The sequence below is a fragment of the Gekko japonicus genome, unplaced genomic scaffold, assembly GCF_001447785.1.
Source record: "Gekko japonicus isolate JY-2015 unplaced genomic scaffold, Gekko_japonicus_V1.1 scaffold2101, whole genome shotgun sequence".
In the NCBI taxonomy this organism is placed as follows: domain Eukaryota; kingdom Metazoa; phylum Chordata; class Lepidosauria; order Squamata; family Gekkonidae; genus Gekko; species Gekko japonicus.
In genome coordinates this window covers 288,298-299,355 of record NW_015161466.1, presented here as the reverse complement: position 1 = coordinate 299,355, position 11,058 = coordinate 288,298, and the positions used below count along the sequence as shown (strand labels likewise).

General features: G+C 53.4%; 1 protein-coding gene across 1 annotated transcript in view; it reads right to left on the bottom strand.

Moving 5' to 3' along the window:
* The window catches only part of LOC107125664 (chromosome unknown open reading frame, human C16orf72), a 35,242-nt gene that overhangs the window by 5,066 nt on the left and 19,118 nt on the right, over positions 1-11,058 (bottom strand). Inside the window, exon 4 of the mRNA XM_015429112.1 lies at positions 9,975-10,250. Within this exon, the coding sequence (XP_015284598.1) occupies positions 9,975-10,250 (276 nt within the window). The remainder of the gene's footprint in view (positions 1-9,974; positions 10,251-11,058) is intronic.

Below are 11,058 nucleotides of genomic sequence, written 5' to 3'. Positions count from 1 at the left end.
GGCGCCTGGAACCGACCCCCAGTAACCCTCCTTGGCGGGGGGGGGGGGTTGGAGGGCCGTGCCTCCTTCTGCCCACTGCAGGGATGCCACAGGGACCAGCGGGGTGGGGTGGGGTAGGAGGGCCAGAATGAGATGTTGTCCTCCCCTCTGAGTCCCTACAGGTCACCCAGTTACTTTTAAACCCCATAAAGGTTCGGGAGCTCAAGTTTTTGCAGGCAAAGTTATGAATTACGCTGTTCAAGAATAAAGAACGTTTCACATCTGATCAAGAGGAGGAGGAGGAGATTGGAATTATACCCCGCCCTTCACTACCCAAAGGAGTCTCAGAGCGGCTTTTCAAAGTCCTTTCTTTTCCCTTCCCACAACAGACACCCTATGAGGTCAGTGGGGCTGAGAGAGGTCTGACAGAAACTGCTCTTTTTCAAGGACAGCTGTGCCAGAACTTGTGACTGACCCAAGGTCGTACCAGCAGCTGCAAGTGGAGGAGTGGGGAATCAAACCCGGTTCTCCCAGATTAGAGTCCGCGCGCTTAACCACTACACCAAAGGACTCTTTACCACCACTCCCCCCCTGCCAAATTTCTTTTTTTTAAAAAAAACAACCTTGTGAAATGACCCCCTTTTCGTTTCCAGATCTACTGTTTGCTGTAGACATTCCCCCCCTCTTTCTGGTATGGCAAGAGAACACAGGTCAATGGTAAAGAAAGGTGCCAGCAAGCGTCCCCCTTTGGAAAAACTGGCTCGCCACAACCCCACAGCCACAAGTCCTCTGCAGTGAACAGCGGCTGATCCCAGAGGAGCAGGAAGGCACTTCCCAGAGAACGGCAACAAGGCGGCTTTGGAAATGACTCCAAAGTGTTCGAGACAGCTCACTCGCTGTGTTGCAGGACAGAGGTGGGCAGGGACTCTCGGAGAGAGGGAGCCCCTTTCCACCATTTCCTCTGGCTCCCGGTCCAACGAGGATGGCGCGCAAGGGTGGAGGCAATTCAATCAGATTCCTACGGGAGGAGGGCACGAGGACGTAAGAGAAGCCAAGTTGAATCAGGCCATTGGCCCATCAGTGGGGCCAGAACTCCAGAAGGGCTCCCACTGTGGCCTCCCAGACACCAAGAAGACAGAACATCAGTGCCCCAGACATAAGAACATAAGAGAAACCATGTTGGATCAGGCCAGTGGCCCATCCAGTCCAACGCTCTGTGTCACACTGTGGCCAAAACCCAGGGGCCATCAGGCGGTCCACCAGTGGGGCCAGCATTCCAGAAACCCTTCCACTCTGCCCCCCCCCAAGCCCCAGATGGAAGAACCTAAGGGAAGCCATGTCGGATCAGACCCATGGCCCATCCAGTCCAACGCTCTGTGTCACACTGTGGCCAAAACCCAGGGGGCATCAAGAGGTCCACCAGTGGGGCCAGAACTCTAGAAGCCCTTCTACTGTTGCTCCCCAAGCACCAAAAAAACCAGAGCATCTCTGCCCCAGACGTAAGAACCTTAGGGAAGCCATGTTGGATCAGACCCATGGCCCATCCAATCCAACACTGTGTCACACAGTGGCCAAAACCCACTGGCCATCTGGAGGCCCACCAGTGGGGCCAGGACTCCAGAAGCCCTCCCACTCTGGTCCCCCAAAGCACCAAGACGACAGAGCATCACTGCCCCAGACAGAACAACATCAGAGAAGCCATGTTGGATTAGGCCAGTGGCCCATCCAGTCGCACAGGGGCCAAAACCCAGGGGCCATCAGGAGGCCCACTAGCGGGGCCAGAACTCCAGAAGCCCGCCCACTGTTGCCCCCCCCCCAGCACCAAGGAACCTGAAAGCTCTCTACACACACAAGATGGAGTGGGGCACAGCCTCCCCCCCAGAGTGGCATTTACAAGACAGAGGAGTGCTTTAATGGGAAGGCAGATACAAAACCTGACTAGGCCTGGAGACATTGCTTCACTTCCACAATCAGATATGGGACTCTCTCTCTCTCTCTTTGTGCCCTTTGACTCACCTGACTGAGGCCCTTTCCCGGAGAGCCAGGGTCAGCAACACAGACTTGGTAACGGAAGTCGGCAACGCCGACATTGTGCAGCTGAACCACAAAGCACCCGGCGGCACCCCGAGGACTGGCCCTGGGGCCCACCAAAGCTTTTGCCAAAAAAATAATCTCGCATTGCTGAAGCTGCCAGAGAATTCTTAGCCTTGCATTTGCTCACTTCACTCCACCGATTACAGAACACCCTCACGTCCACCTAGGAAAGCAGGATGCTTACCAGTAACTGGTGATCTTCGAGTGGTCATCTGTGCATTCACACCCATGGGATCTAGTGCGCATGTGCTGGATCGATCGGTGCTGTAGCAAGCTCTTTTAATGGATTTTCACACCCAGCCGTGCTGTAGCAAGCTCTTTTAACGGATTTTCGCACCCAGCCCCCCGGGCATGTGCAGGAACCCCACCGCGCATGCCCAGAGGGGGTGGGCGTGGACACCCCGCCAGTTCCTACAAACCGCCGCAAATCAACCCCTATTCAAAAATGTAGAAGCTGACAGCAGCGGGGAAGGAGGGCGGGAGGTGTGAATGCACAGATGACCACTCGAAGATGACCAGTTACTGGTAAGCAACCTGCTTATCTTCGCTGTGGTCTCTGTGCTTCACACCCATGGGAGATTAGCGAGCAGTAGCCTGCCTGGAGGAGGGTGCTGGCAGGTCTTTTACTGCGTAGCCGAAGACATGTGTTTGAGTCCAGGATAGCGCCGATGTATTGTATTCGCTGGACAGGACACAGGTGAGACTTTTGTTGATTGACCCTTAGGCCCAGGTCGTCCAGTAGTAACAGGGTTTCTGTTACGTTCGAGATCAGGGCTTGTTGTGAAGGAGCCACCAGAAGCCAATCGTCTATGCATGGGTAGACCGACACCCCTCGGAGACGTAGGAAAGCAGCAACTACAATCATGGTCTTCGTAAAGCCTCTTGGAGCACTGGAAAGGCCGAATGGAAGGGCCGTATATTGATAGTGGTGTTGGCCAATTGCAAAGCGTAGGTATTGGCGGTGGAAGGGGTGGATAGTGAGGTGGAAATATGCGTCTTGGAGGTCTAGGGTGGCCATCTAAACGTGTCCGCGAAGCAGTGGCATGATCTGTTGTAGGGAGACCATGCGGAAGCGGTGGTAGGTCACAAAACGATTCAGTTCTCTGAGATCTAATATGGGTCGAACGCCTCCATCTCTCTTCGGGACTGTGAGTTACCGTGAGTAAAATCCTGTCCCTTGGAGGTGTGGTGGTACACTCTCGATGGCTCCCTTCTGCAGAAGGACGGACACCTCCTCGAGGAGGGGTGGGGAAGGGGGCGTGGAGATGACGACCGGAGTGTTGGGGTTCTGATGGAACTGAATTTTGTAACCTCGGGTCAAGATGGAAAGGACCCACTCGTCTGAGGCGATGAGACGCCAGGCACGGATAAAAGGAAAGAGACGGGTATGAGCTGACTCGGCCGACAGGAAAGTCAAAAACCCTGCTTGGCGGGCTTGGGCTGTTTGCTGCGGGAAGCTTGTTGTCCGGAACTGAACTTTGGCTTTTGGTAGGCGGGTTTTTGGCCTCCCGAAGACATTCTCGGTCTCCATCTTGTATCTGGAGACTGATGAGTTGGGGTACGTCTCTGCCAGGACCTGGACCAGGTGCGGGGGCGGTATTGTTGCCTCGCAGAGGATGAGACGCCTAGCGCTCGAGACGCTTTAATGCTCTCATCCAACTCTTGTAGAGTCGGGTCAGTTGCTGCATTGAAAAGCCCCAGGCCATCGAACGGGAGGTCTTCCACATAAGATCTGGTGTCTAATGGGAGAGTAGTGTTGCGAAGCCAGGAATGTCTTCTGAGAGCTATTGCAGAAGCCATGGTTCTTGAAGATGCCTCGAGGACATGTTTGGTAGTGTTGACCTGTTGTTTTGCCAACACCATGCCTTCCTTTTGTAAGAATCTGGCTGCCTGAAGTTTATCGTCTGGGAGATGGCTGAATAGCTCTGAGGACCGGTCCCAGAGAGTATACTGATACCGGTTCATGCAGGCCAGGTAGTTAGTGGCCTTGACTCCCAATGTCCCCGTGGAATAGAAGCGCCTGCCGAATGTATCTAATTTTTTACCTTCCTTATCCGAAGGTGTTGAATGCATTTTCTTGGATTTGGAGGTAGACGTTATAACCATGGAGTTTGGCTGAGGGTGTGAGAATAGAAACTCGGCCTCTGACTCTTGGACCCTGTACATGTGGTCCCGTTTTCTTGTGGAAACAGGAGCGGATGAAGGTTTGAGCCATGGAGACTTCGCTGCCTCTGAGGACATAGGCAATGCCAAGGTGGAAGATGTATCCAGCCATACAATATCGTAAACTAAATCCGTTGCTTGCGGATGTTGTTGGACGACAGAGAGGCCTAAAGAGTGGGCCATTCTTTTTACTAGATCAGTGTACGAAGTGAGGTTGTCAGATGGAGACACAGGTAAATCCTCCGCGACATCCTGATTTGGAGATGCATGGTCAGGAGAGGTGTGAACCTCAGAAGGCTCCGTATCTGAGTCCTCCTCAGTGAAATCAGAAGAATCGGCTCAGAAAGGTGCCCTCTGCCTGGCCGATGCCTTCAGGGCCTGGCAACCTCTTTCTGTGGCAAACGCTCCCCCCTTCCTCTACATGCAAACCCACAACAGTGTCCAATGCGCCTTCTAAGCTGCGGAGTCTTGTGAGCAAAAATTCTACTTGGTGAGCTGCTGGCATTCAAGTTGTGAGCGAGCGATTGGGCTGCTGCACAAATTCGTTTGCTCTGGAGCTGCCCTTCCTGAGCTGCGACAAAAAGGCGTGAGCTGGAGGCTAAAGAACTGCGAGCTAGCTCACACTAACGCAGCTCAGAGGGAACACTGTGCCTGTTTCCCCAAAGCGGTAAAGCAATCCTGACCTGCCACGGTGGCCACATTGTGGGGGAACCACAACACACTCCAAAATTTGTCTCGGAGACACTGGAAGGTGGGATTTTTTTCAGCACGCTTCTGGCTCGTCATACCTCTTACTGTGAGACACAGCTGGCTTGTGGGAATTGTAATATTTGACAGCATCTGTATGGTCCCTACAGTTTTAGGGTTGGGATTACATTGGTTTTAGGTCTTTTCTATTACTTGCATGACTATACAGGTTCTTACTGGATATGTCCCCATGCTATGCTTGTACCTACTTTAACTGATGCAATCCTGTGTTGTCGTAAACCACTACAAGTTCTTAACCGAAGGAAGGAAGGAAATTTCAGGGGAGCCCAAAGTAAGGTTGGGTGCCCCTTACTTTAGCTTGATCTGAAGACTCAGTCCTTGACAGTTGTGCGCTCCAGCTGGTACCTATTGGCCTGACCTGGATAGCTCACCCTGGCCTGATAGCATCAGATCTCAGAAGCTAAGCAGGGTCGGCCTTGGCTAGTATTTGGATGGGAGGCCTCCAAGGAAGACGGGTCCTGACCCAGAGGAAGGCAGTGGCAAACCAGCTCTGAAACGTCTCTTGCCTTAAAAATAAGTCTAAACAACAAGGGGGAAAAACTAGTGTCACAGAGGTCCCAGATATACAAATTCCACTAGTAGAAACACCATCTGAAATTGCCAAAATATAAACTGTATTTAACAAATATAAAGTTGGTGATGTCACAACAACAAAATTTAGGGCGTAAGATGTAATGTTTCCTCCTTAGAAGATAAGACAGTAAAGTCCATGTAATCAGTGTCACTTTATAGAAGGGGGAGGAGGAGGAGGAGGAGGAAGAGGAGGAAGAAGAGGAGGAGGAGATTGGATTTATACCCCGCCCTTCACTACCCAAAGGTGTGTCAGAGGGGCTTACAATCTCCTTTCCCTTCCCCTCTCCACAACAGACACCCTGTGAGGTCGGTGGGGCTGAGAGAGCTCTGGCAGAAACTGCTCTTTTGCCAGCCCAGGACAGCTCTTATCAGAACTACGGCTTGCCCAAGGCCATTCAGCCAGGTGCAAGTGGAGGAGTGGGGAATCAAACCCGGTTCTCCCAGATCAGAGTCCGTGCACTTAACCACTACACCAAACTGGCTCCCACGTTTTAGGGTTGGTAGGAGGAGTCCCCATAGTCATAACATTTTCCAAACAGCCTTTGCAAAGACGCCCGTTCAAGATCCTTAAAAGACGCGCTTCCTTCGACTTCTTCAGTTTGCCGGCTGTGTAGGTGGAACCTGATGTCAACAATTTCAACAGACCACAGGGAGAACCTATGATTCGCTTTTTACACTATGAATGTCGTCACAACCCCAGCTCCGAGAGCCGGCTTGCTGAGTCAGTATCACAGCGCTCGCCTCAGACTCAAAATTGACCGGTGGCGTTGACACGCAGCCACTGCGGTGGCCCGCCTTCCGAGCCTGAGCCAGCTCTGCTTCAGGTGTGACCGTGGGGGGGGGGGGGGGGGGGTTGGAGAGCAGACGGAATACACAAGACCCCCTCCCCCCCAATGTGAAACGCATACCAAAGGAGGCAGAGCTTGGCAAGGACGCTAGATAAAACCGTACCGCTCTGTCTGGATGAGAAGAGACCCCCACATGTTCATTTATGGAGTAGAAAAGAGCCAGGAGTCCAGTAGCACCTTAAAGGTAAAGGTTCCCTTGCTCGAAAGCCAGTCGAGTCCGACTCTAGGGTTGCGGTGCTCATCTCCGTTTCAAAGTCGAAGAGCCAGCGCTGTCCGAAGACGTTTCCGTGGTCATGTGGCCGGCATGACTAAACACCAAGGCGCACGGAACGTTGTTACCTTCCCACCAAAGTGGTACCTCTTTATCTACTTGCAATTTCTTGCTTTCGAACTGCTAGGTTGGCAGTACGTGGAACTAGAGATGGGAGCTCACTCCGTCATGCAGCACCCGAGTCTCGAACTGCTGAACTACTGACCTTCCACAGCCTGCAGTTCAGCGTCTTAACCACTTGAGCCACCGCAGCTCCTTAAAGACTGACAAAAATTTGTGGCAGGGGAGGAGCTAAAAGTAAGCAGCGACTCACGAAAGCTCCTCCCCCGCCACAAATTTTGTTAGTTTTTAAGGTGCTACTGAATGGACTCTTGGCTTTTTTCTGCTGCTACAAGTCGGACTAATGCGGCAACCCGTTTTTATCTATTCGTTTAAGGATTACACCAAAAGCTTGGATACACCTGCCTTCCTGCCTGAGCCCAGGCATCTTTCAGAACGCCATTCCGCGAGAAAGGACAATCGCTCGTGACCTCTCAGCGTGGAGAATCAGAAAGCATCTAAGCTCAAACGACTAAAGCAGAGGTGTTCGCAGCCCGGTTCGGCAAAGTGACCCAACCGCCAATCTGACGGCAGCAGTGCAGAGAAGGGGTGGATCTGATCGGGGCCAGGACGGGACCCTTCGCATAAGCCGCTCCAAGCTTTTATTAAAGGAAAGGCCGGATACAACTTGCTCAGAACACCCTAAAAGATGGCACTGGAAAACACCCGCGTATCCTAACAGCAGCTGACTGACAGAAAGGCATCGTGATCACTGCTCCCTCTAAGCTGTGGAGTCTTGGTGAGCAAAAATTCTAATTGTGAGCTCCTGGCATTAAAGTTGTGAGTGAGCGATTTGGCTGCTGCATAAATCAGTTTGCTCTGGAGCCATCCCTTCCTGAGCAGAGACAAAAAGGTGTGAGCCGGAGGCTAAAAAACTGAGCTAGCCCACACTAACGCAGCTTAGAGGGAACACTGACTGTAGTAACTCTATAAAGAGCAGCCAGGAAAGCTCAGATCCCAAACCTTTCCTGCACATGCTCCCGTGAGCCACCTCCCTCTTTAACTCAATCCACTCCCCCTCCCCACAACCAATCAGGGCATGCCCGCTTCCCTCGGAATCTCGGTTATTTTTAAAAACCTGGGCTGTTCCATTTACGCTGTTTGTTACTGCTGCTTACTTGGCTTTTTGCACGACCGTTTTTAGCCGCGAGCCACCTCAGACAGTCCTGGAGGAGCGGCACATGTTTCTCCGATAAATAAAATTAATAAAGCCTTTTATCTCGCTTGGGTGCATTTCTGCAAACGGCGTTCCAGAGAGGGTTACGAGGAGCGGGGTGGGGGGGGGGGGGGGGACAGCTTTGTTTTGTTCCGAGTGAAACTTCAGACGCTGGAAGGAAGTCAGCACACGGCTTCGATTCTCGCCTCGCCGAAATGGCATCCGAGGCCCCAGCCTAGATTCGTTTGACCGCTGGCCAGCTGCGAATTCCGAATTAACGCACGCTTCGCTGAGAAGAATCAGGCCTCGCACGGACAAATGGAGCATACGTAAGAGCCTCGCCCCGTGCTTCGGAGCAAGACACCAGCCGCTGAGAGCCAACGAGCAATTCCAGGAAGTGGACGCCGTTCGCTCGTCTTGTTGAGTCCCTGAAAACACATTCTCCTCTCGTGAAGAGGGCGGCAGAGGGCCGAAACGCCTCCTCGCTCCGAGCCTGAGCAAACCGGAACTCTGCATGCCGGGAGAGCTCCCGTTTTGACCCGAGGAGGGGAAATTCTTAGAACCAACTACCGTCCTTTCCCTGTTTTTCCCCCCCGAAGTCCTGAGAAGCCAATGTTCATGACAGGCGAGCGTTTTTCTAAGTATGCTCTTCAAGCGGCAGAGGAAGGAGAGTCTGGCCCATAACAACACACACACCCCAGCCCTGACCTGGATAGCCCAGACAAGCCCGATCGCGTCAGGTCTCAGGAGCTAAGCAGGGCCCACCTGGACAAGCACTTCGATGGGAGGCAGAGGCAGGCTATCGAGCCACTTCTCTGAACGCCCTCCGCTCCCCAGTAGGAGTCGCCAGAGGTCACCGAGACTTCCAGGCACAGGCATGCATGCATGCGCACACACAAAGATGCAAAAAAACAAGAACACCCCCCCACCTTAATTCCCAGTGCTTAATAGCACCATAATTGAGCCCTGCTGGATAAGACCAGCATCCTGTCTCACGCAGTGGCCAGCCAGTCCCTCTGGATGACCAAAACAACAGGGCAAAGAGGCTGAGGCCTTCATAAGAAGACCCCTGCTGGGTCGAACCAGGGAGGGCCCGTCCAGTCCAGCATCCTGTCTCACGCAGTGGGCAACCAGTTCCTCTGGAGGGCCAACAACAGGGCACAGAGACTGAGGCCTTCGTAAGATTAGAAGAGCCCTGCTGGGTCATACCAGTGAGGATCCATGTAGTCCAGCATCCTGTCTCACACAGTGGCCAACCAGCTTCTCTGGACAGCCAACAACAGGGCAAAGAGGCCAAGGCCTTCCCCTGATAAGAACCTCAGAAGAGCCCTGCTGGATCAGACCAGTGAGGGTCCATCCAGTCCTGCCTCCTGTCTCACACAGTAGCCAGCCAGCTCCTCTGGAGGGCCAGGAACAGGGCATAGAGGCCGAGGTCTTCCCCTGAAAAGAACATCAGAAGAGCCCTGCGGGATCAGACAGGGAGGGTCCACCTAGTCCGGCCTCCCGTCTCACACAGTGGCCAGCCAGCTCCTCTGGAGGGCCAGCAGCAGGGTACAGAGGCCGAGGCCTTTCCCTGATGTTGCTTCCTGGCTCTGGGACTCAGAGGCCAACTCTGAGGTTCTTATTTCCCATCCAATTACAGTTGGCCTACTATTACCCGCCACCAACGAGCCAGGGAACCTCTCACAGCCAGCCAATTTCTGATTTGAGCTGCGGACACTATTTTAATGTTTCCTACCATGTTTTAATGTTTAACTGTATTTATTGCATTTGATATGTTGTTACCCGCCCTGAGCCCGCTTGCGGGGCGGGCGGGCTATAAATACGGAAAATAAATAAATAAGATCCCAGTCCCCAACAAAAACTGTGCTTCATTCTCAAAGAACAGAAACAGAAAGCTTTGAAACGTTCGCTTCGAACGTTAGCTGCAAAGACACTTCAGAGCAGTTAAAGGGGCAAGAGAGGCCGCGTAGAGGCATGCGCCGACCCACCCGCCCCTTCCCCGGCCAGGCAGGAGCATTACCGTGGAGAGCGATGGCTTCCCGGAAGGGCTGCAAGTCCGCCTCGACGGACGAGCTCGTCTCTGCCGAAGCCGCTCGGTTAGGGGATACTACAGTCAGTCTGGGGGGAGCTCTAGAGTTCCGGGGCGGCGGCGCCTTCCCGCACAGGAAGCTGATTAAGTCTTCTCGGCGAATAGTTCTTCTGCGCTTTTTAACCCAAGCCAACACGTCCTTATTGCGGCGCTGGTAGCCGATGTGGATCCCGACATCAAAGCTCCGCTGGTGGGCATCCACGCTCTCTGCAAGGGAAGGAGAGGCGACAGCGTTAGGGGCGGGCAGGCGGGCGACGCTCCCGGTCCGGGATACCAGGTCAGGTGTCCGCTTGCTTCCAACGGCAGACGCCGCTTGTACGTGTGCCATTTACAGCGCTCTGGAATGAACACGGACGCACGTGTACCCACCACGACGACTAGGGAAGACAAAGGTAGTCAAGATTCATTAGCGCAAGTTTTGAGATCCGCTAATAGCCACCACCAGGAAGGAAGGAAGGTTTACAATCATTTTGATGCATTATCCAAGGACAGGAGGATCTTATCTAAGGCCCATTATTGGCCCTCCACTCATGGTTCACCCCCACACACCTCCTTATCTGAAACTGATTTGGGGACACAGAATCGTAGAATCTTAGCGTTGAAAGGGGCCTCCCAGGGTCATCTAGTCCAACCCCCTGCACAATGCAGAAAATTCACAAATACTCCTCCCAAAGAGACCCCATTGACCCCCCTGCTCCATGCCGAGAAGATGGCAAAAAACGTCCAGGACCCCTGGCCAAACGGGCCTGGAGAAAAATGGCTTCCTGACCCCAAAGTGGCGACCGGCATTTCCCTGGGCGTGTCAGAAAGGGCCACGAGAACTAAGCCCTGAGGCAACCCTCCCTGCCCTCCCTCTCACGATCTGCCCAAGTTCACAGGATCAGCATGGTTGTCAAGTGGCCATCTAGCCTCTGCTTCAAAACCTCCAAAGAAGGGGAGCCCCACCACCTCCTTCCGAGGAAGCCTGTCCCACTGACTACGACTGGAGAAGCCACAGCAAAAGTCACCCCCACCC